This window comes from Pyrus communis, chromosome 15, assembly GCF_041283825.1.
Source record: "Pyrus communis isolate YQ-2024b chromosome 15, ASM4128382v1, whole genome shotgun sequence".
Classification (NCBI taxonomy): Eukaryota; Viridiplantae; Streptophyta; class Magnoliopsida; order Rosales; family Rosaceae; genus Pyrus; species Pyrus communis.
Window position 1 is genome coordinate 39,101,113 of NC_142579.1, and position 25,529 is coordinate 39,126,641.

A 25,529-nucleotide genomic window follows, 5' to 3' on the forward strand; every position below is an offset into this window, starting at 1 on the left:
CTTCTTATCAAAAATAACCAAATGACACATTACTAAGCGAATTTTAACAACCCTAAAACAATAAATCAAGTAAGTAAAAAGGGTAAAGAGATTTATCTAATTCTAAAACACAAATGATTGCAATAGTGTTGGTCCGTTGGAGAGTAGTTTGTACTCATCCCCTCGTTGCCTTTGGGCATGGTATCATGATTCAGAATGATTCATGTTAGTTGAACTAAACAAATAAAGAGGCCAACCAGGCAGCCAAGTCAGCAACCCACAACCACAGCACATGCTCTTCTCCTTCAGGGGGGCAGCTACCATTCCAGCCATATACTTCGAATTCAACATGCTGTGGAATTTTGGATTTAATTCATTCAACAAGATTTCCCTCCCATTTAGATTCAATAGTAATCCAAGCAACAAAACTTCTCTCTAATTACACAATGCACGCAAATTGTTAATATCTCAGTATATTATGTTAGCGTTTATGATATGAATGACATATTAAAACTTAAATTTAAAAAAAAAGGACGTCCGTTGATATCAACACATTATCAATGATATGTCGACAATTAATTTTTAATGAACGAATCTCATTTGCATAACCACACTGATGCAAGAACATAACTAGATTAGCTAATCATGTAGTTTACCATGAACATTTTTAGATTGCAAATGCTAATGTGTGAGGCCTACAAGTCTGCAACAACTTTTGCCTAGGCAGGCAAAATTTTATTATCCTTTCTGGACTAAACAAAGTCAGCAGATCGAAAAAGACAACTAAACCATACAAAAAATCTGATCATCTACTCATCCCACCTTGTAATATTTGTTTTTCCCTCCATCGTCACACCATTTTCATTGGGTTCTTTTGAACCTGAAAAATACAAAAAGATTCCGAATTTCTGAAAGAAAAATACCCTTAAAAATCAGACGAGAGAGAGAGAGTGAAGAGAGAGAGAGAGAGAGAGAGAGAGAGAGAGGTAGGTTTCAAATATTCCACGACTGCTACAAATCACGTTCTGGGTTGTGATTTTCTTTCTGGGGTAAGTTCAAAAAACCCTGTCCCTCTTCGTTTGTCTCGCCCTTTTCAACTTCCTCAATGTTCTTTTCAAAGACTCAGTCTTTGCCTCCAAATCTATGCCCTTTAATTTCCAGTATTTTTATGGGTTTTTAACATTAAAAAACTCGGATTTGTTGGGTTTTGTTTGCAAATGTTGTTTCTTGTTCGGTATTGCCTATGCTGCTGTGGGGATCTACGTTGTTGCTTTCTGTTTCCGACCATTTTTTCATAGTAAAATCCGTACAACTCATAATTTTGTTGCTTGCATTTGTTTCTTCAATGACGGTGACATGTTGACATGTTTTGATGTTTTACTATTTCCAGGTGTGTGCAGACATGAAACAAATCACAGAGAAGTGAATTTTTTGCCCCAAGATTGTGCGTGAATCGAATCACAGGGGTCCAAGATTTGTGGAGAAGATGTTGTGTGCCTGTTCAGGAGAGCAATTCAAATTCGAGGAGCCGCCGCACTCGCCGGAGTCCCTTGCCACGAGGGACTTCTCGGCGAGTGGCCTTTCGTCTAGGACCGGCGACTGGGAGTCCAAATTTGAAGACATTCAAGTGGATGAAGCTGAATCCACTCTTAAAGAAGCTCTATCTTTGAATTATGAGGTGAGTGCGTGTGTTTCATTAATTGAAGTTCATGTTAGGAATACTAAAAGATAAAACCCAAAAGCTAAACACCGAAATGGTTATCAAACGGGTCCTAAGATTGTCGATTGATGATTAATTGGTTTCCTTCTTCTACTTTTACTAGTGTTTAATATCGTCTTTTTCGATGGGCTTTTAGGAAGCTAGAGCTTTGTTGGGGAGGCTTGAATTCCAAAGGGGGAATTTTGATGCTGCACTTCAGGTGTTTCAAGGTATTGAAATTAAAAATTTAACCCCGCGGATGGCCAAGGCTATCGTGGAGAGAACTAGGCAAAGAAAGCCGCGCACGAAAGGCGATAATGTGGTTCTTCCCAGTGTAATGTCAATGCACTCTGTGAGCCTACTTATTGAGGCAATATTACTCAAGGCAAAATCATTGGGAGAACTTGGAAGATATATAGGTATTTGCTTACACTTTTGTGTTGTAGTATAATTCAGCATTGGATTGAGATTGGTATATATTGCATCGAGCAAGAACTTCCCAGTAAATTAGATTGCAATGAGATTATTATGATGAAATATTGATTAGTATTGATTAGTTTGCATGATTTTGTGCTGTCATATTCATCAGATGCTGCAAAGGAGTGCAAAGTTATTCTTGATACGGTTGAATCAGCTTTACCTAATGGAATGCTTCTTCAAGACATTGGCGAGGACTGCAAATTGCCAGACATGTTTCACAAAGCACTCGAGCTGCTCCCCAATTTATGGACAAGGGCAGGCTATCTTGATGAGGCTATTACTGCATATCGCCGAGCTCTAATCAAGCCATGGAATTTGGAACCGGAGAGGTTAGCTGCTATTCAGAAAAGCTTAGCTTGCACATTACTCTACGGCGGTGTTGAAGCAAACCTTCCCCCTCAGTTACAAATATGGGGCATAACTATGCCTAAAAATAATACAGAAGAAGCAATTCTGTTGTTGGTAATTCTTATGAAAAAGGTGGCTTTGCGAGAGATAAAGTGGGATCCAGAAATCATGGATCATCTGACTTATGCTCTTTCTGTTACCGGATTGTATGAATTATTAGCAGATCATGTGGAGCAGGCTCTTCCGGGATTATATAGACGAGCGGAGAGATGGTACTTTCTTGCTCTTTGTTATAGTGCCTGTGGAAAAAATGAAGTAGCCTTGAACCTTTTGAAGAAGGTTGCAGGCTGTTCGGAAGCAAAGAACAAGCCCCACTTTCCTTCTTTTCTGTTGGGAGCAAAATTGTGCTCGCAAGATCCAATTCATGCTCGCGAAGGGATAGAATTTTCGCGTAAAGCTATTGACTTGGTGAATCATCAATGTGAGCATTTCATGGGTCAATGCCATAAATATCTTGGTGTTTGCTATGGCGGTGCAGCAAGAGCTTCTCTGTCGGATTCTGAAAGAGTGTATTTTCAAAGTGAATCGTTGAACTCTCTAAACCTTGCTGCTCTTAATGGGAAGGAGGATCCCGAGGTGTTGTTTAGTCTGGGCCTCGAAAATGCAGTGCAAAGAAATCTGGATGCAGCTTTTAGTAACGCAATGAAGTACTCGGATATGATGGCTGGCAGCTCAGGACAAGGTTGGAAGCTATTGGCGCTTACAGTTTCTGCAGAGCAGCGGTTCAAGGATGCTGAAACGATAGTTGATTTTGCTTTGGATGAAGCCGGAAGAGTGGATCAGTTAGAACTGCTCAGACTGAAAGCTGTGCTTCAAGTTGCTCAGGAACATCCAAAGCAAGCAATAGAAACCTACAGAATGTTGCTAACTGTTGTTCAAGCACAAAGGGATCAAAAAGCAAAAAACTCCGAGCAAGAGAAACCCTTTGATTCTGAGGTTTGTATTCTTTAATTCTAAACCCTTTGCAATATGCATAGTTGAAAGTCGGTATGCTTTTGCTTCTCTGTAAACATCTTGTTCTTCTCTGCTCTGCAGGCATTTGAGGAAAGCAATTTGGAAAAGGAAGCCTGGCGGGACTTGGCAACCGTTTATACAAAACTCGGTTTGTGGACTGATGCAGAAATATGCGTCAACAAAGCCAAGTTGATTGAATTCTATTCTCCCCATAGTTGGCATACAACAGGTACGATTTTTCCCCTCGTGAAATGTTTTCCTAGAGCATTAGCATGCAAATTAGGTTCATGTTTTTGTGCAATTCGTCGGCAGGTAAGTTCTTTGAAGCTCAATCGCAAAACAAGGAAGCCCTGATTTCCTTCTCGGTCTCATTGTCGATAGAGCCAGATTATGTTCCAAGCATTGTTTCGACTGCAGAAGTGTTGATGAAACTCGGTAGCCAGTCACTCCCTATAGCAAGAAGCTTTCTAATGAACGCGCTGCGATTAGAACCGACAAACCACGAGGCGTGGTTGAACCTCGGATTGATTTCAAAGAAGGAAGGATCGTTACAACAAGCAGCAGACTTTTTTCAAGCTGCGCACGAGCTTCAGCTCTCAGCTCCAGTTCGAAGCTTTGTGTAATAGTCAGTGGATTCCTAATTATTCGTAAGATTAGAGGTTATTACTTGTTCCACTGACCATTGATTGGTATCAGATTCTTATGATTAGAATGTACATATCTATTCACTACTTTTAGTTAAAATCCAATTTGTATTCGCCACTTGATGGGGGCAAACCATGAACAAAAACTGAAATATCAAAATATAAGTTTGTTGCACCAAAAAATGAACGGCCCGGATTGAATTATTAAGAGATGCACAAAAGCAAGAATTTTGCGAGTGTAATTATTTTCTTGACATTCCATATGCAAAACAAATGACGAAATGATTGACGATCGATAACAGCAACTTTCTTTGGAGATCTGGAGTATTGTTCTCGGCACAAGAGGAATTGGCAATCCACGAAACATATTGTATATGTATAAACACTGCAGACAAAGTGAAGATTAAATGCGAGAGAAACGAAAACAAAAATTGTGGAACTAAATGAGATTTCATCTCAAGCTATACGCTATACCACATACAGATAATCCATCTATTGGAATTGAAATGAACTTACATGCAAAAAGTTGAAACCATCACAAGATTATAGTTTACGCAGAACTTATTGTGTTTTACTAGGTGGAACGTTCATTGACTTACAGTTGGGAGTTGATGGAGAGATAGACAAAAGGCCTCAACCCATTGACCACTGCATCCACAAGATCAACAAAAAACAGTCAAATATATGAACTAAACAAGGTGGCAAATCAAAACCCCAGCACATCATATGAATAAGCTGCATCGTAGAGTGCCATCATAGCCTGTACTTTCACAGCATCATGCCTAATTAGCAAATAAGCGACAGAGATTGGCATAACCACTATCCGCCAGTCCTATGGTATTATTGAATACTTGGAAATTCAGTCAGTCATACGACTCATACCTTTAATACTGGTTCGCCTTTGTTAGAGCTGGCAGCTTGCTTTGCAGCCGCCTGCTGCTGTTGCTGTGCACGTGCAGCTCTTCCAGCTGCAGACTTTTCAAATTCTTCTTGCCTGCAATTTTGGTTGCAGTACATAAGTTTACGTAAATAGCAAAGAAAGAAACGAAACCATCATGTGGGTATGGAAGTAATGCAACCACGACATGCAAATACTGTGCGATATCTGCCTAACTAAATGCAAATACGACCGTTGGCAGGCGTTATGATCAGCATTCACACTCTATACTTAGGTTTTGTTCGCAAGACTGCTTGTCCTCATAATTACAGTATTAATGCCAGCACATTTTTTATTTTTATTATTGAAACAAAGCAAATTGCACAACCAGCACGTATTGGACATAAAAAAAAAAATCAAAATTTTGCAAGCAGAGACAATCCGATAGCAGTGTAAGTTGCAAAGAATTAAGGGAACTTTAACAAAAAGCCCGGTACTGTTTACTTTAACGAAAAACCATATTTTTACACTAAAAAGTCAATCATGTACTATTCACTTTACCCTTTATTTTGTCTTTATCGTTATAACTTAAAGTTTTCAAACTATTTTTATTAGTTTTCCTAAGAATTAACTATGGTAATGCATTCTCCTCTCTACCAAGGTCAACTCTGAATTCTGAATTCTGATCATCACTGCCATCCTATTTTTATCCCTATCCCGTTTTCAAACTACTCTAATCTACGAGGAGCGGAATTTAAAATCGGGTGCCAATCAAGGCGAACTACCTAACCCACATCTGATTCCCTATCCCTTTTCAAATTAAAAGAAAAAAAAATCTGAACTTTACCTCATGACAATTATAAATCAATCCAAAATCACATCTTTACATAAAAATTGGTTGCAACTAATATACAATCGACGATGCACAAAAACGAATTCAAATTTCCGATTTCACAAATTGAAAAATGATCGAATTAAATAAAAGAAGAATAGAAAACTGATCATACCTTCTCTGGGCGGCTTCGGCAGCTTTGGCAACAGCTTCCGCGGAGGCTACCCTTTCTTCTTCCTTTCTCTGTGCACTGTTGCCTCCATCGAAACAACACAGCAGCCCCATCTCTTTCCTCTCTCTCTCTCTTCAATCTGTGACTTCTGCTCCGATTGACTTCTAAATTCTGATACATTTTTCTTTTGTTGGTAAATTTACTTATACTTCCCACCTGTATGGATAATTTGCCTCGTGCCACGTCATAAATTGAGGACAGTCTCGTCATTTGGTCTGCCTTACACGACGTCGTGTTTCGCATGGTGAGACTAAACGAGGCGTTTTACGGGTTGTGGCTCCTTCTTCCGCTCGCCCTGAGACTCTGTTTTGTTGCAGAAGCAAAACCCTAATTTTAAACAGCGATGAGCGCCAAGCCGTTGGATTCGCTGCCTCCGACCGAAACCCTAGAGATAGAGAATGGACTCTCGCTGGTGCCGCGCGTGAGGCTCAATCTCACGGTTTACTCGTCGACCGGAGTCGTGACGAAACCCGTCGACGAGTGGAAGATGAAGCGGACGCTCATCGACTTCCTCAAGAACTCGCTTTCCGTCCCCATCACCGTCCCCGAAGACGACCTCCAGATCCGGCGGCACAGGGACCTCAAGAAGCGGAAGCGCGACGACCCCGTGGCTTTCGGCGTTCTCGTGATTCGCGACCTAGGGTTTCTGAAAAAGGGCGGGAAGAGAAGTGACGTGGAAGAAGAAGAGGATGCGAAGGAGTTGGAGAGGAAGTTTCTGGAATGGAGAAAGTACATTGTTGAGAAAATGGACGGGATTGAGCTCAACATCGAAGGGGTTAAGTACAAGCTGAATGTTGTTGTTCCGGATTCGGATGATTTCGAGGGCACCAAGAAGGCTTGGGAGGAGTTCTACGCCTTCGGAAATCGGGGTTTGTAGTGATTGGGTTTGGGGGTTGAATTTTTTTATTGAATTTATGTGATCGGTTTGATAAAATTTGGTTGTTTTTTGGTTGCAGGGTTTTCGAGGGGGAAGCAAGAGCCGGATACGATAATAGTGAGGGGTGTTCCATCACGCTGGTTCGCAGAGCCGCGGGTTTCTTCCTCCAAGTTTTCAGTGCTGGTTACCCATACCATATTTTCTACATTTGGGAAGATAAGGCATGCCAATGTCTTTGTTTTAATACTCTATTTCTCGTTATCGTCTAGAAATCGCAATGTATTTGTTCTAATCTAATCGACTTTTTGAACTGCTTAGCTTTTCGTGTATTGTAATTTTGTTCCAAATGTTTGCCTAAACAAAATTGTTAGAACTGAGCTGAACATGTAAAACTACATAGTAGTCTTCAATTTTCCAAGCACTATAATGTGTTTGAATGGCCTTAATAGCTCGTGTGTGTTGTCATTAGCGTCCATGGTGTAATGGAACGGCTGTAGCTAATCATACATCATTCGTGTTGCTGCCTGTTTTTAACTACAATCTTTAGGAATCTTAATGTTGCTGAGGACGATGGTCTAGGTAAGGATGCAAATGAGGATGGCGATGACTTAATTTCTGGTCTCCACTGTAAGATTGTGGTTCAGTTTGAGACATACCAGGACTTCTATAATGCCTTCAAGGTGTTATGTGGCCGCTCGTTGCAGAAGGTATGCAGTTGGTTTTTGTTCATTATATTGTTATAGCTAGTATTGTCAATCAAGCTTGAGATATCTTGCTGGTACCATAGAGTTAGCTGAGGCTAAAAGAAGCTGTAAGGAATTTTTTGTTTGGAATTATTGATCAGCTGTTTAATGTGCCTTTCTATGGACCAGGAAGGATCTAAATTGAGGGCTGATTATGAGGTTACATGGGACAAGGACGGATTCTTCCGATTCTCGAGAAATCAACCAGAGCAGAACAGCAGTAGGATACGAGAATTGACAACGACACATCAGAGAAGTGAAGCTCCCCGGCACCAGCAACGCGTTTCTCAATTCAATGCGGACCAGGCTCCCCGAAAGAGGTTTAAGGTTAGAAATTAAGTACCTTAATGAACAAGTAAAACAATTTAGTGATTTTTATGTTTCCTTTTTCAAGTTTTTAATTGCGTTCTCTCCAAATGATGACATGAACGTTTCTGTATGTATACAGGAATAGGGGAAATTGATCTGAATTTTTTTTCTGGAGCTGGAGCTGGGAGTTTGAAGTGTGTTAACTTGGTATAATTACGAAAGAAACAACTGAAGCACTCTTACTGTTCAAAGATGTATTAGCCTTTTGCAATTTCCTCAATTACTTTTCAGCCCCAAATTATCGTTCTTTCCTCCATGTATCGTCGGGGGTGTTTTAACACTTCCGGCCCCAATATTTTTGTGCTTTTTTCTTCTAATTTTACTCATCTTCGTTTGGCACCGAATTATACTTATTATGCAGCAGCTCTACTTGTTTTACTGCACAAGTTCAAACAGTTTTTATTTTATTTTTTTTGAAGTGTTTCCTCAAAAATTAAATTCCATGTCTAACTTCCCTATTTAAAAAAACTGAAATATAAATATATTTTGTTCATTTTCATTTGTCTAAAAGATCAATCTTTTGAAACTTACTCCGTCCGCATACATGACTATGGGTGTATTCAATTGGAATTTTGAAGGATTTTAATAAGCTTATACATCTATGGGTTTTGATGGAGCATTGATTTCTAGAGATTTCGTATAAAATTTTAGTTGAGTTCTCTTAAATTCTCAAATGATGAGGTGAGATTTGTGAATGCTTATAATGTAGTACAAAACATTTCTAATTCTCTTGATTTCTTCGACTTTGAAAGTTATTTCATAATTAAAATGTTATAAATCCCTTTAAAATTTTAATTGAATACACTCGAATTCTTAGGAGACGTGAGATTTGTCTAGGGTTTGGAGATGTTTAACCGTGAGAGAGACTCGAATTTTCCATCTCACTGTAGGATTTGGTTACTATGTTATTAGTATCATATTTAAATTTTTGGCCTCGTCATATGTTTTTTCTTTTTTTTGAAAAAATGATATTATCCACACCAAGACGGTAGGAGTTCATGTGTTTTAATACTCATGTAAACATGGATAGAATTTGAGTTTCTGTCAAAATCTAAATAGATGGAGTTTGATTTTTTTGTCAAATTTAATATTTTTCTGTAACATTTATATTAAATTATTTTTAAATCTGAATTTACCTTTTAAATTAAAAGGAAAAAAAAAAAAATTAGAATTCGTGTCAAAAGGAAAATTTACAATCTTTCAAAACCCACCAAAACCATCAGTATACATATTTTTTTAGGAAACTTTAATGAAAAATTTCTGATACCGTTCATTTTAACGAAAAATAATATTTTTATACTAAAAAGTCAATTATGATATTATTCACTTTATCCTTTATTTTTTCTTTATTGTTAAAATTCAAAGTTTTCAAAAAATTTTCATTAGTTTTTCTTATTTTTTAAAGATAATAGTAGGTAGACTAAATTATTTAAATTAAATTTATAAACCAAAAGATGTGATTATTGATATTGAATTATTAATTAAATATTGATTAACATTGTTTTGTTAATTTGATTTAAAAATTTGATCGTCGCATTATTTATTTGTTAATGATTAATTATAAAATTGTTGGGTTGAACCCACTCCCGATTCTATGGAGTCTCATCAACTCCAGCAGGCCAGTTAATTAAGCTCAACCTGCTCTATCGTTTTTTCCGGTGAAGTGTGTGACGGTATGGATGAAGTAGGGGATGTCGGAGGGGGTGGCGTGGGGAGGTAAGGGAAACGGAGACGGGGCGTTTCTGTTGGCATGCACGTAAAGTGTTCGATGGAAGTACTAAAACAAAAAAAGAATCCCAAACCGAAATGGAAAAGAACTGCGACTAATATATTGGTGAGTCCAGCTACATTATCCCGCGCGAGGAATCCCAGTTCCAAAAGGAAAAGGATTAAAACAGAGACTGTAAATCAGACTTCGATCATCAAACTTGCATTCTTAAACATCCTAGAAAATCCTAGGTTTTCCAAAACCAAACATGGTTGCTGCTGCTGCTGATTGTTTGAAGAATCTGGAATACCTTTCCTTGGTTTCCAGGGTATTTTCGGAACTCGAGACACATGTGTCGTTGGGGGACAAAGTTGTGGCGGAGTTTGTAATTGACATGGGGCTTAAGTGCCAGACGGCAGATGAGTTCGATGCCAAATTGAAGGAAAACGGTGTTAGCCTGAATTGTTTAGGGTTTATAAGGGAAGGGTTTCGAGGGTGATGGGCAGTGGCTGCTTTGTTCGGTTGAGTGGTTTTAGAGGGAAAGAGGGTTTGGTTCCTGCTTCGCAGATTGCAAATCGGAGAATTAGTAATGCTAAGAATGTGGTGAGGAGGGATGAGGAGGTTTATGTTAAGGTGATTTCAATTTCGGATCAGAAGCTGAGCCTGTCGATAAGGGATGTTGATCAGCATACCGGAAAGGATTTAGTTCCCTTGAAGAAGAAGAGATCGGAGGAGGATGACACTCCTAGGACAAACCCACAGGGGCCAAGGGACGGGCGTGGAAGTAGGACTGGCCTCTCTGGGATTAGGATTATGGATGAGGATGATGCTGACCCACCACGCCGGAGGGTATTAAAGAGAATGAGCTCACCAGAGAGGTGGGAAGCAAAACAGTTGATTGCCGCGGGTGTTCTGAGTGCGACAGAGCATCCAATGTATGATGAGGAAACAGATGGCAAGCTTTATCAAGAAGAGGTAGCTGAGGAACAGACTGAGATTGATAACAATGAGGACCTGCCACAGTTTTTGCTTGGGGAGGGCGGGTATTTTGGTGAGATGTCGCCGTGAGAATCGTTGAGAATCCAGAAGGGTCATTGAGGCGCGCAGCTGCACTTCAATCTGCACTCATTAAGGAGCGTAGGGAAGTGCACGATCAACAGCAGAGAGCATTGCTGGATTCTATCCCCAAGGATCTGAATCGTCCCTGGGAAGATCCGATGCCAGAGAATGGCGAGAGGCATCTTGCGCAGGAGCTTAGAGGTGTTGGTTTGTCAACCTATGAAATGCGAAGAAAGAGGCCTATGGGAAAACCATTAGTTTCGGGCAGAGATCAAATCTCTCCATTCAGGAACAAAGGCAGAGCTTGCCTATCTACAAGCTGAAGGAAAAACTGATCCAGGCGGTGACTGAAAATCAAGAGCTCATCGTGACTGGTGAGACCGGTTGTGGTAAGACAACACAGGTAACACAGTATCTTGCAGAAGCGGGTTACACGACAAAGGGTAGGATTGGATGTACACAGCCGCGTAGGGTGGCTGCGATGTCTGTGGCCAAGAGGGTTGCTGAGGAGTTTGGTTGTCGGTTGGGGGAGGAAGTTGGCTATTCCATTCGTTTCGAGGATTGCACTGGACCAGAAACAGTCATCAAGTACATGACGGACGGAATGCTGCTGGGGGAGATTTTGATTGATAAGGACCTTTCTTAATACTCTGTGGTCATGCTTGACGAAGCTCACGAGAGAACAGTCCACACAGACGTTCTTTTTGGATTACTCAAGCCGCTATTGAAGTTAGGGGTGGAAAAAAATCCCGAAAATCCCGAACCGAACCTAAAAAATCCCGATCCCAAACCAAAAATTTCCCAAACCGAAATTCCCGAAATTTTCGGGATGCTATCCCGAACCAATCCCAAAATTTCAGTATGGGATTCGGGATTGGCTTCTCGATATTTCGGGAATCCCATACCAAACCGAAAATATATAATATTAATTATTATATATATATATATATATTTATACATATATATTATTCTTTTATAATTGATGCTAGTAGTTTCTAATTCATGCTCAGCAACCTAGAATGCCCTACACCTTGCATATTTTTCATGTTCTGTTTGATATGCATGTGGATTTTATTATTGCTGCTGCCATGACTGATGATTTCAGAAGGCTTGATTCTTTTGTCTCTCAACAGATTTCAAAAAGAGTTTAATTAATTTGAATTTTGACTATGATAAAAAGAGTCAAGCATGCCAGTGTTCAATTAAATAGTAATGTGAATGAAATGAAATTCCTAGTTCATGAATGTGTTCTTGAATTATATATTTGAAGAACAATTCACAATTTCATATTTCAATTTGGGATTCCCGATTTGTCCCAAAATCCTGAAAATATTTCGGGATTCCCGAAATTTGGGATTTCCGAAAATTTGGTTTGGGATTGGTCTTCAAATTCCCGTCCCGAAAAATTTCGGTTTGGGATTCGGGATACTAGTTTCGGTATGGTATCCCATACCGAACCACTCCTAATTGAAGTGAAGGCCAGATTTTCGCTTGATTGCCACCTCCGCTACTTTGGATGCGGAAAAGTTTTCAGAATATTTTTTCAAGAGTAGGAAATTCCCTATCGCTGGAAGAACTTATCCTGGAAGGTATTTTACACGAATCAATAAGAAAGCGATTACCTTGACGCAGCTCTAATCACCGTCCTACAAATCCACTTATCCGAACCTGAAGGCGACATCCTTCTCTTCTTGACTGGACAAGAAGAGATTGATTTTGCATGCCAGTCTCTCCATGAGAGGATGAAAGGTCTTGGTAGAAACGTCCCCGAGTTGATTATTTTTACCGGTGTATAGTGCGCTTCCCAGTGAAATCCAGTCGAGGATATTTGATCCTACTCCACAAGGGAAGAGGAAAGTAGTTGTGGCTCCTAATATCGCTTAGACATCACTGACCATTGATGGGATATATTATGTGATCGATCCTGGTTTTGCAAAGCAAAATGTTTTTAACCCGAAGCTGGGGCTAGACTCATTGGTCATAACCCCGATTTCACAAGCATCCGCCAACCAGCGAAAGGGGAGAGCTGGTCGTACAGGCCCTGGGAAATGTTTCCGCCTCTACACCGAAAGCGCATACCTCAACGAGATGCTCCCTACTACAACTTCAGAAATTCAGAGGATAAATCTTGGGTTTACTGCACTTACGATGAAAGCTATGGGGATAAATGATCTCTTGACTTTTGATTTTATGGATCCTCCTCCTCGCCAAGCTCTTGTTTCTGCCACGGAACAACTGTACAAATTGGGGGCACTTGATGAGGAGGGGCTGCTGATTAAATTGGGTAGAAAAATGGCCGAGTTTCCTCTGGATCCACCTTTATCGAAGATGCTACTTGCTAGCGTGGAGCTCGGATGCAGCGATGAGATCTTGACCAGCATTGCAATGATTCAGACAGGCAATATCTTTTACAGACCAAGAGAAAAGCAAGCCAAGGCAGATCAGAATAGAGCCAAGTTTTTTCAGGCAGAGGGAGACCCTCTGACGTCTATGAGGCTTGGAAAGCAAGTAATTTTTCGGGGCATGGTGTTTCAAGAACTTTGTTCAGTCTCTCTCCTTGAGGCGGGCGCAGGACGTCAGAAAACAGCTTCTGAGCATTATGGATAAGTACAAACTCGATGTTCTGAGTGCAGAAAGGAATTTTACGAAGACCAGGAAGGCAATTACAGCAGGGTTTTTCTTCCATGCTGCTAGAAAGGACCTGCAGGAGGGTTACAGAACCCTAACGGAGAACCAGCCGGTTTATATCCATCCAAGCAGTGCCCTTTTCCAGAGACAGCCGGATTGGGTCATCTACCATGAGCTGGTTATGACCACGAAGAAGTAAATACGCGAGGTAACAGTCATTGACCCCAAATGGCTTGTGGAACTGGCGCCCAGGTCCTGCAAATTTTCAGATCCTTCAAAGATGAGTAAGCGCCAGTGTCAAGAACGGATTGAACCGCTGTATGACAGATACAATGAGCCTTAACTGTTGGCGTCTTAGCAGGCGCCGTGGCTGATATGTTTGTATTGAATTTTGGGATGTCTTATTTTTGTAACATGGTTAATAAATAACCATACAGTATATTTTCTACATTTGGGAAGATCAGGCATGTCAAAGTCATTGTTTTCTAACTCGATTTCTATTGTCTTCTAAAAATGATTGTGTGTAATTTCGTTTCAAATGTTTGCTTAATCGATATTGCGATAATTGAGCTGAACATGTGTAACTGCATAGTAATCTTCAATTTTCCATGTTGTCTTTGTTACTGCACGAGCGTTATAATGTGTTATATAGTTTCCCGTATGGGAATAGCTAATGTGTGTTCTCATTAGCGTCCATGGCGTAATGAATGGCCGTAGCTAATCATACTTCATTCTTGCTGCTTCCCCTTTTTAATTACAACCCTTAGGAATCTTATTGTTGCTGAGGACGATGGTCTTGGTAAGGATGCGGACGAGGAGAGCGGGGACTTAATATCTGGTTTCTTATATGTGCACGATTTTCCTCACAGGAATGAAACCAATATTCATGTTGGCAGTAAGGCATTCGTGTTTTCTGTCATTGAGTAACATGGAATTAATGAAGATTCTGAAGCTGATCATATTCCTTCTTGTAAGTTAGCTAGCTGCCGATGCCCTTGGAAGGTTTATGGATGGGATATGGTTGTCGAACTGTAGGGAATAGTTATCACAAGCGCGAGCGTGGTGATACGTGGCCATGGAATTTCACAATGACCTTGTGAAAAATATGGCAACACCACTGCAATATTAGCTTTAGGTGGCGGATATTAGAAAAATCATGTCGGTGGCGGATGATGGTGGCGGATATTAGAAAAATCATGTCGGATTATATCCGACACATCATTTAATTAGTGGCGGATATTAGAAAATTCATGGCGGATATTTAGTGGCGGATATCAGAAAAATATTGTTGGTTATATCCGACAGTATTTTTGAATCTTTTTTTTTTAAATATTTTTTAAAGATTTTGGCGGTTTTTAAGTTAATGGTGACGGTTATAACCGACAGACATTAATTATTTTATTATTTTAAAATGTTATATTGATTATAAATAAATAAATAAATAAACACATATTTTTAAATATTTTTTTTTCACTCATGACCCTAAAGTCTAATGAACCCAATTCCCACGAGCCATAAATTTTATGAGAGAATAATAACAACAAACTACAATCTGAAGCTCTATCATTTTTGTAATAAAGATTATGCTCCCTCACAGGCAAGCAACAAGATACAAAGAAATTCAAGCAATTTTTTTCAATGCGTCACAAAACACATTGTCTAGCACATAAACACACATGAACATCTGGTGTACTCTATCATGTTTGATTTTATTATTTTAAAATGTTATAATGATTAAAAATAAATAAATAAACACATGTTTAAAATATTTTTTTTATCACTCATGGCCATGTCGGATGTATTCGACACGAACAAAGCAAAATTTTGGACGGCCGCCAAAATAATCTCTGAACGTTTTTTTTTTTTTTTTTTTTTTGTGCGATTTTTTACACATGCTATTTCGGAGTATATACAAATATATTTGATGGTTGGATCGTTGAAACTAGTTTCGTAGAATGTAAATCCTATCAAATTGATAGATTTAACAAACACTTAAGAGTTAATGTTATACTTCCATTAAGTATAAAATAAGATTTATCCACTTGTGTAAATATTTTAAATTGAAGATCGAATTTATTCATTGCATTCTTATAGGATCGAGGAGTGTAGCTGCAAAAAATCATCAAAATCGAAGCTAAAATAACCGTTAAATTGTGATTTTTCATTTATAACCATTGAAAACTTTTATTCCGTTACCTAATATTTGAATGTTTGTTTTTCACGATTTTTTACGTATGCGATCTTGGAGTGTGTACAAACAAGTTTGATGGTTGGATCGTTGAAAAACGTTTCATAGAATGCGTATCACATCAAAACTGTAGATTAAACCAACACTTAGTTAATATTGTACTTCCATTAAGTATAAAATAAGATTTTGTGGTATCCACTAATGTAAATATTTTAAATTGAAGATCGAATTCGTTTATTGCATTTTTCGTTTATAACCGTCGAAAACTTTTGTTTTGTTACCTAATCTTTAAACATTTGTTTTTTGTGATTTTTTACGTATGTGATCTCAGAGTGTGTACAAACAAGTTTGACAGTTAGATCATTGAAAAAAGTTTCGTAGAATGTGTATCGCATCAAAACGGTAGATTAGATAAACACTTAAGAGCTAATGTTATACTTCCATTAAGTATAAAATAAAATTATGTGGTATCCACTAGTGTAAATATTTTAAATTGAAGATCAAATTTATTCATTGCATGCTTATAGTGTGACATCCCACATCGCCCAGGGGAGTGATCCTTATATGTATATTCTCATCTCTACCTAGCACGAGGTCTAATGGGAGCTTACTGGCTTCGGGTTCCGTAGGAACTCCGAAGTTAAGCGAGAAGGGGGCTAGAGCAATCTCATGATGGGTGACCCACTGGGAAGTTGCTCGTGAGTTCCCAAAAAGGCCTCGTACTAGGTAGAGATGAGAATATACATATAAGGATCACTCCCCTAGGCGATGTGGGATGTCACAATCCACCCCCTTTAGGGGCCCGACGTCCTCGTCGGCACACACGCGACCAGGGTTAGGCTTTGATACCAAATTGTCACATCCCAGCCCGGGGCGGATCACATCCCCTGCCCGCTCCACCACGGTAGCACGATATTGTCCGCTTTGGGCTTACCATTCCCTCACGATTTTGTTTTTGGGAACTCACGAGCAACTTCCCAGTGGGTCACCCATCATAGGATTGCTCAAGCCCCATTCTCGCTTAACTTCGGAGTTCCTACGGAACCCAAAGCCAGTGAGCTCCCAAAAGGCCTCGTGCTAGGTAAGGATGAGAATATACATTTAAGTATCACATCTGTGGGTGATGTGGGATGTCACAATCCACCCCCTTAGGGGCCCAACGTCCTTGTCGGCACAACACGGCCAGGGTTAGGCTCTGATACCAAATTGTCACATCCCAGCCCGGGGCGAATCACATCCTGGGCCCGTTCCACCACGGTAGCACAATATTGTCCGCTTTGGGCTTACCATTCCTTCACGGTTTTGTTTTTGGGAACTCACGAGTAACTTCCCAGTGGGTCACCCATCATCGGATTGCTCAAGCCTCATTCTCGCTTAACTTCAGAGTTCCTACGGAACCCGAAGCCAGTGAGCTCCCAAAATGCCTCGTGCTAGGTAATGATGAGAATATACATTTAAGTATCACATCCCTGGGTGATGTGGGATGTCACATATAGGGTCGAGGAGTGTAGTTGTAAAAAATCATTAAAATCGGAGCTAAAATAACCATTAAATTGTGATTTTTTGTTTATAACCGTTGAAAACTTTTGTTTCGTTATGTAATATCTGAATGTTTGTTTTTTACGATTTTTTACGTATGCAATCTCGGAGTGTGTACAAATAAGTTTAACGGTTGGATCGTTGAAAAAAGTTTCGTAGAATGTGTATCGCATAAAAACAGTAGATTAAATAAACACTCAAGAGTTAATGTTATACTTCTATTAAGTATAAAATAAGATTTTGTGGTATCCACTAGTGTAAATATTTTAAATTGTAGATCAAATTTATTCATTGCATTCTTATAGGGTTGAGGAGTGTAACTGTAAAAAATCATTAAAATCGGAGCGAAAATAACCGTTAAATTATGATTTTTCGTTTATAACCGTTGAAAACTTTTGTTCCGTTTTGTAGTATTTTAATGTTTGTTTTTTACGATTTTTTACATATGCAATTTCGGAGTGTGTACAAATAAGTTTAATGGTTGGATCGTTGAAAAAAGTTTCGTAGAATGCATATCGTATCAAAATGGTAGATTAAACAAACATTTAGAGTTATTATTATACTTCCATTAAGTATAAAATAAGATTTTGTGGTATCCACTAGTGTAAATATTTTGAATTGAAGATCAAATTCATTCATTGCATTCTTATAGGGTTGAGGAGTGTAGCTGTAAAAAAATCATCAAAACCAGAGCTAAAATAACCGTTAAATTGTGATTTTTCGTTCATAACCGTCGAAACTTTTGTTCCGTTACGTAATCTTTGAATGTTTGTTTTTTACGAATTTTTACGTATGCAATCTCGGAGTCTATACAAATAAGTTTGACGGTTGGATCGTTGAAAAAAGTTTCATAGAATGCATATCGTGTTAAAATGGTAGATTAAACAATGACATTTTCATTATACAATTATCTTTTTGTTTCCTTATTGCATATTTTACATGGGTTATTATCTATTAAACCAAACAATTATTTATTTTCAACAAAAAAAAAATTATTTATTTAATTTTTAAAAACATATTCTATTTAAATACATATTATTTATTTATTTATTAAACCAAACAATTATTATTTTATTTTTTAAAATCGTAACAAAATTTTGGGGGGAATTTTTCTGCCCTTTTTTTTTCTGTCGGTTATAACCGACAGGAATGAAAATTTTCTGTCAGTTTTAAGCGATAGTAATGAAAACTTTCTAGGGTGGGGTTATACCCACATTCAACCCCCACTCATCTCATTCATTTTTCTGAAACCCAACTCTTAACTCTCAACACTCTCCCTCTCTTTAAGCTCCGAGTAAAACCCCCGCCATTCCTCTCAATTCTGACCAAATCAACCCTAAAAAATCTGAACCCCGAACCCTTGGGACATGGGGAATCAACCTGCAGCGTTGCATGTATCATTGGTGCATCACCGTGTGCTCTGCTATTAACGCTGAGAGCTTCAGCTCTCTCGAACTCCATCTTAGGTATGAATTATTTTCCCCTCCTAGTTGTGTGGGTTCTAATCCATCTGTGATGAGTATTATGTCTAAAATCTCTGGGGTTTAATCTCTGTTTTGAATCTGTGCATGCATGTCATCACAGCGACGAATTCCGGCGAATATCGTTAAGTTCGAAGCTAGGTGGTGACTGTCTTCTTGGGATTTAGCTCAATTTAGACTTTTAATGTATTGTTGGGCTAACGTAAGCTTGAATTCGTGGGTTTAACTGACAGTCTTTGGAGTTTGAGGCTTTTGATGTATTGTGGTGACTCTTGCTTCATTTCTTCTGATATTTTCTCTCTCTCTCTCGCTCTCTTCAAAATCCCACAACAGTCTTTGGAGTTGGAGGCTTTTGCTCTGTTGGGGTTTTTTACCAATAACTCAAAGGGCCGAAAGGTATTACCTTTTCATATCTTCTCTCCCAATTTCTTTAGGATTAATTTCGATTTTCTTATGCTATTTGCAGTGGTGCTTTTTAGGATTTGACTATTTGATTTCACAACAATGGCAGAGCATGGTGGAGAACTTGCAGCTGGCGCACCAGGAGCTCTCCATTATCATAGATCGCATCAACACTGTAAGTATTTCGATTTTCATTCGATTTTGGGAAGAGATTCAATTGAATGAGCAATCCTTGCTGTGATTGAGTGATTCTAATGGAATGTGAATGTGTGCATGTAGAAACAAACGATGCTGTGATTGAATAATTCTAATGGAATGTGAATGTTTGATCTTGCTGTGAATATGAAAAATGCAGAAAGTGGTTGTTTATATATTTTTTTAATTATTAATATATTTTATGTCGGTTTTATCTGACAAGAATGCTTTTATTTATTCTTATTAATAAATGCTCTGTCGATTATATCTGACAGAAGTTCTTCTGTCAGTTTTAGTATTTTCTGTCGGTTTTAACCGACAAAAATGCTCTTATTTATTCATTATTAATATATTTTCTGTCGGTTATATCCGACACAATTTCTGTTGGTTTTAGAGTATTTCTATCGAAAAATTCATTTCCTGATGCTGGCAATTCTGTCGCTTATTATATCCGCTACTGCATCCATTTTCCGTCGGATTTTGCTTAAAATCTGATAGTAATATACGTTTGTTGTTGGTTTTTAGACCACCAGTTATAGATAATTTTGTAGTAGTGCAAGCATCCAATAACCAGCTTAATTTCTGATCTCAGGGCCATATAGTATTTGCATTCCACTCTTTGGAAACAACCGTAAACCATGCCAAGCTTTTGAGAGGCAGCTTTGTGAGAATTTTCTTGGATTTCTCTCATGTCTAATTTTTCTGCTGAAGCGGAATTCGAAGGAATAGCTTCTTTGGATTTGTTAGAGTGCCACTGCTGAAGCAGTAAAAGCCAAAGGTATAACTTCTTCTTTGTCTAAATATTTATCAGTTAAGTCATCAAAAGACTCTAGACTTTAGTATCGCATAAGAGACATGAAATTTCTCATTTCCATGGTTTAGATTGATGAATTTGGATGATTTTTTTCCTTGTTTTAAGGGTGATGCTATTTCAAGTATATAAGTTTTGTGTCTAAATATTTTGTTGTTCTTTGTTGACATATAGTCTGTAGCAATCCTAAACTCTAGAACTTTTTCTTTTGAGACGAAATGGTAGTGATTTTATTATAAAATTAATAACTGATACAAATACCAAAAAGAACATTCGAAATAACATCAAAAAGGTCTTCAATCCAAATAAACTTTGACAAAACATAAATGGCCAACTTGATCAAATTAATGGGCAAGGAATCTTGATGGTATTATTCCTATAAAGATGAGATAAAAAATTAAATTGCATTATCATACTGTAAGTGGGAGTTTTTGGTGTGACTTTCTTAGTTGGCTAGCTTCAATACTAAATTATTATTGATGACAAATAATATATATGTGTGGCTTAGCCTGAATTTTCAACCTCTTAATTCTTTTTACTGTTAATAACACATCTTTTTTTTTGGTCAAGATACTATTAGTAACACATCTATTTAATACATTATAGCTCATTTTGTAAGGATGATGCTCTTTAAATACACAAAACTAAAAGATTTGGTGGTACATTTTAAAATACAAATGAAGTCATATAAAACAGTACGTCGAGCACATCTATTAGAGCGAGGATTATAAGGATCCTCAAATCACGTCTGTTCATCGTACATCGTGCCATCAGAAATCATTGTAATTTTTTTTATTTAAATTGAATATAAACAATACGTGATGAAAACTAATCGCACGATATACGATGAACGGATGTAATTAGAGGATCCCTGAAATCCTTCTAAAGAGGATCCCGCAAGGATCCTCACTCCATCTATTAAATTGTGCGTCACAAGGTGTGTTGATTTAGGGAAGAGGATCCTCTCCTGAGCTCAGGATGGGGATCTTCCTGACCAGCCCATCTGGACCGTTCAAATTTAATCAAACGGTTATAATTATTATAACTTTTAAAAGACTCCATATTTAAAGCCGTTGGATTAAATTTAAACGGCCCAGATGGGCTGATCAGGAGATCCCCATTCTGAGCTTAGGAGAGGATCCTCTTCCTTGATTTAGTGTGTCTTCAAAATTTTATTTGATTTTTATATTCACCAAATATTCCAACACTGATTTTTTTAATTTATAAAAGCTTCCTGTACTTTAATTAATTTTAAATTAATCAGACAGAAAAGTCTGATATCAACTATTTGCTTAATCGTTGAATTTCATTGTATCCAAAACTGGAGCCATAAAAGTTCGATGGAAATTAATACAACTTTATTCGTCCGAATTAAAGAAAAAATTAGAACTTCTTTGGTAAAGTTACAAATATAAAAAGAAGTACAAATACAACTTGCAAAGTGGAATCAAGTTGTTTTTTTTTGTTGTAAAAAGTCAAGTTGCTTAATCAAGTTGTTCTGTCTATGAACATCTTAATTTTTTTAACTCACAATTGATCATGTTCTTTTATTTTAAAATTAAAACGAAGAGGAGAGAGCAATATACAAACTGTATAATATACCTTTCACGTCATCACAAAATTTGGACCCAGATGCCTTCACTTGGAATTTGCTGATGCACCACATATAGAAGATAATATCCGGAAGGCGCAAGATTACCGGAAGCCGGCGTCGTCACCTGAACTTGGTACGTCATTGTCCCTACCTTTCTGACGGTCTTCACTGCAAGAACCAGCAGCCTCTGATTCATTGAGAACGAATGTGTATTAAATGAAGGTGCCACCATCGTCACCGACACCAAATTCGTTGCCATGTTTCCCGTCAATGAAAGCCGAATGAATAATTTTCTTCCGTAACTGATTTTAGCTTGTGATTTGGGATCAACAATTCTTGGACGCAACTTCGAGTTCTTGGCATCCAAATAATCAGGACTAAATGCCTCTAATCTCAATTATGTTGGGAATAGCTCGTGGGCTAACTCGTAATTTTCATGAGTGTTGCTACCTCCAACGAGTACCCTACCATCACGTAATAATACAGCGGTGGAATGGTACATTCGTGGTATGTTGGCAGGGCTTTGCTTTTCAAACCGCGACCCAACAGCGTTGTCTGGTCGGTACACAAGTCGTTCGAGCACAGGATTCTGTCCGAGTTCCCAACCTGCACTCCCAAAAGATGCTCCGTTGATGGTCACAACGGTGCCATCTGAGAGCAATAGCATGTCACTCATGACTCTAGCTTGAGGCATAGTCTCCACAACCAACTGCGGGTTCGGGTCGTTTATTTTGATCCGACCGCATGTGTTTAGAGCTTCCACAAAAATACCCTCTGTTGCCTGAATATAAGACCCTTTCGGAGCTCCACCTCAGCCTCAATAGATGGAGCCGTCAAGTTCCTTAACGGCAGCAAAACGGCTGACCCGGTGCTAGGGTACGACCTTGGGTCGCCGCCGGGTATTTGCGGGTAGGTTTTAACCACGTTGTTCTTCGCATAATCAAACAAAATAGCTCGATTATTTGCGAAAATAAATAAATTCCCATCGACGTTGAGGAAAACAAAAGGATAAAGATTGTTTCTTCGTTGGGGTCGTCAGTCTGCACAAGGAAAGGCAAGCTGTGGACATTGCTCGAAGACTCGGTCTTTGGATAAAACTCATAGTTGAACGCTCGCCTTCCGCCGATGATGATCTGCCGTCCGTCTGGCAGAATATGATTGGTGGCGTACCAACGGCTCACGCCTAAGGTATTCTCGTACTCCTTCCATTCACAACCCGTGCAGGGCTCGAAAACCCTAACGCGACGCTCTCCGTCGTTGAAGCCCCCGGTTTGGATCAAGTTGGCGTTGGGAGCTACCGAGCCGGAGGAACACCAAACGTCGGATTGAACCGTGAGGGGGCGAACGGTGTTGGTTTGGACGTCGTACTCGGCGGAGTGGGCGGTGCAGTCATTTCGGACGCATGTACCGTTCGCTAGTGACAAGCTGGATTTGCCGAAGTCGGTGCGGTCGAACATGATGACGCGGTCGTTGCGGAGGAGTTGCATGTGCATGGCGGAAATGCCCACGCTTTCCTGCAAGAGCTGCCTGCAGTGTGGGAGAGATGAAATAACAAGAGAACTAATAAAAAAATCATGAGATCAGAAACTATACTAATTGGCTTCATTTTTTTCTCGTGTTTTTTTTTAGTATTTTGAAGCTCTTAACTTTCTTGGGTCAGAAAATCACTTCATTCAAAACACATCCTTGCACGGAAAAAGCAACCGAGCAAGGTGAAAAACAAAAAACAATACAAAGAAAACCCCGGCAAAACAATCATTGGAGAGATGAAAGGGTTTGAATCTCTTAATTTGTGCTTCAACGCTACGTGAGTGATCTGCCTCAACTCTCAACCTGGACCTGTTTAAATATTGGGGTTTGAGCTACACACATGTATTATAATCGCGTGGGACCGACAAGGTGCCCGGTAAGCGATAAGGATTGTTGTAGTTGAGAAGAGATTCGGACCCCGGCAAAACAATTATTGGAGAGATGAAAGGGTTTGAATCTCTTAATTTGTGCTTCAACGCTATGTGAGTGATCTGCCTCAACTCCCAACCTGGACCTGTTTGAATATTGGGGTTTGAGCTACACACATGTATTATAATCGCGTGGGACCGACAAGGTGCCCGGTAAGCGATAAGGAATGTTGTAGTTGAGAAGAGATTATCGGATCAAATGATTTCGATCTTTTAAATTTCATTTAACGGTAAAAATTTATTTATAGTTTTTAAGAAGTCAAAACAAGTAGATTATTAGATGAAATTTCAAAGATCCGAATCATTTGATCCGGTAACTTTAGTAAAAGAAATTTGGAGATGACCTTTTCTCGTAGTTGAAGCGCGCTTTCAACCTAATTAGTCTGATATTTCAGTTAGAATGCTAGCTAGTAAATCAAGCTGGCTAGAAGCCACTGGATTGAGCTTAGTGATGAGGGTAATTAAGTAGAGCGATGCAAAGTATAGAAGTTAATAGGGCGACAGGTTTATATATTAGAAAAAGGCGTTTTTTTATTTTAATATTTCAAGAATAGTGAAATTTAAAATAAATTTGGTGTTAGATTATATATTGATTATAATCCCTTGATGTGTATTTAATTTAAAATAATTAATATTTATTTAATGTCTCCCATTAAATATATTTAAATATTTATTAACATACAAATTTTAATTTATTTTTTGACCAAAAAAGAGTTTCTAATTTATTAATTTTATTTAACATTATTCAAACTTGAAGGACTCAATTAATGTACCTAAATGTTAGTACCGAAATGTATTATATTGAATTCATGTATTTAAATGTTAGTACCGAAATATATATATCGAAATGTATTATATTACATTAATGTACCTAAATGTGTGTACCAAACTTTATGCACTAAAATGTTAATACCGAAATGTATCATATGGAACTAATGTTGTCACATCCCGGCCCGAAGGGGACCACTTCCCGGGCCCGCTCCACCACCGTAGCACGATATTGTCCGTTTTGGGCCCCGACCACGCCCTCACGGTTTTGTTTCTGGGAGCTCACACGAGAACTTCCCGATGGGTCACCCATCCTGGGAATGCTCTCGCGCACTACTCACTTAACTTCGGAGTTCCCATGGAACCCGAAGCCAGTGAGCTCCCAAAAGGTCTTGTGCTAGGTAGGGATGAGAATATACATATAAGGATCACACCCCTGGGCGATGTGGGATGTCACAATCCACCCCCCCCTTAGGGGCCCGACGTCCTCGTCGGCACACACGCGACCAGGGTTAGGCTCTGATAGCAAATTGTCACATCCCCACCCGGGGGGGACCACTTCTCGGGCCCGCTCCACCACCGTAGCACGATATTGTCCGTTTTGGGCCCCGACCACGCCCTCACGATTTTGTTTCTGGGAGCTCACACGAGAACTTCCCGATGGGTCACCCATCTTGGGAATGCTCTCGCGCACTACTCGCTTAACTTCGGAGTTTCCATGGAACCTAAAGCCAGTGAGCTCCCAAAAGGCCTCGTGCTAGGTAGGGATGAGAATATACATATAAGGATCACACCCCTGGGTGATGTGGGATGTCACAAATGTACCTAAATGTTTGTATTGAAATGTATGTACCGAAATATGTGTACCTAAATATATGCACTGAAATGTATTATAATGAATTTAATGTACCTAAATGAATAAAACAGAGTACATTGAAATATATTGTATAACAAAAATTAGTTTATTGAAATGTTTGCAACAAAATATATTACGATAAATGAAATGAAAATGAAAATTATAATGAAATAAAATTAATACATTAAAAATTAGGAAGAAAAGAGAAATAATTAAAAAATTAGGTTATTAATGTATCAAGGGACTAA

General features: G+C 38.8%; 3 protein-coding genes and 2 pseudogenes across 4 annotated transcripts; 3 read left to right on the forward strand and 2 right to left on the reverse strand.

The window, feature by feature from the left end:
• Positions 1-310: 310 nt before the first annotated feature.
• LOC137742848 (protein NPGR1) lies at positions 311-4,202 on the forward strand. Of its 2 annotated transcripts, none has more exons than XM_068482801.2 (6): positions 311-1,276; positions 1,370-1,657; positions 1,836-2,097; positions 2,268-3,502; positions 3,602-3,749; positions 3,833-4,202. In XM_068482801.2, the coding sequence occupies exons 2-6, from the start codon at positions 1,466-1,468 to the stop codon at positions 4,141-4,143; spliced, it is 2,148 nt and encodes a 715-aa protein (XP_068338902.1). In that variant the 5' UTR covers positions 311-1,276; positions 1,370-1,465; the 3' UTR covers positions 4,144-4,202. The 2 variants fall into 2 exon arrangements, with proteins under 2 accessions (XP_068338902.1, XP_068338898.1); XM_068482797.2 differs by having other exon boundaries at positions 663-1,028.
• Positions 4,203-4,330: 128 nt separating this feature from the next.
• LOC137742864 (uncharacterized) lies at positions 4,331-6,178 on the reverse strand. The gene is made up of 4 exons (XM_068482809.2): positions 6,049-6,178; positions 5,047-5,158; positions 4,764-4,812; positions 4,331-4,549 (listed from the first exon to the last, which is right to left on the reverse strand). The coding sequence occupies exons 1-3, from the start codon at positions 6,156-6,158 to the stop codon at positions 4,798-4,800; spliced, it is 237 nt and encodes a 78-aa protein (XP_068338910.1). The 5' UTR covers positions 6,159-6,178; the 3' UTR covers positions 4,331-4,549; positions 4,764-4,797.
• Positions 6,179-6,269: 91 nt separating this feature from the next.
• ZCW7 lies at positions 6,270-8,472 on the forward strand. Its single transcript, XM_068489551.2, has 5 exons — positions 6,270-6,974; positions 7,062-7,203; positions 7,530-7,689; positions 7,855-8,052; positions 8,174-8,472. Exons 1-5 carry the CDS (start codon positions 6,449-6,451, stop codon positions 8,177-8,179), a joined length of 1,032 nt encoding a protein of 343 aa, XP_068345652.1. The 5' UTR covers positions 6,270-6,448; the 3' UTR covers positions 8,180-8,472.
• Positions 8,473-9,839: 1,367 nt separating this feature from the next.
• LOC137713477 (putative pre-mRNA-splicing factor ATP-dependent RNA helicase DEAH5) lies at positions 9,840-13,890 on the forward strand (annotated as a pseudogene).
• A 7,728-nt stretch (positions 13,891-21,618) lies between these two features.
• On the reverse strand, positions 21,619-23,500 carry LOC137729653 (aldehyde oxidase GLOX1 pseudogene; annotated as a pseudogene).
• Between the last annotated feature and the right edge of the window lie 2,029 nt (positions 23,501-25,529).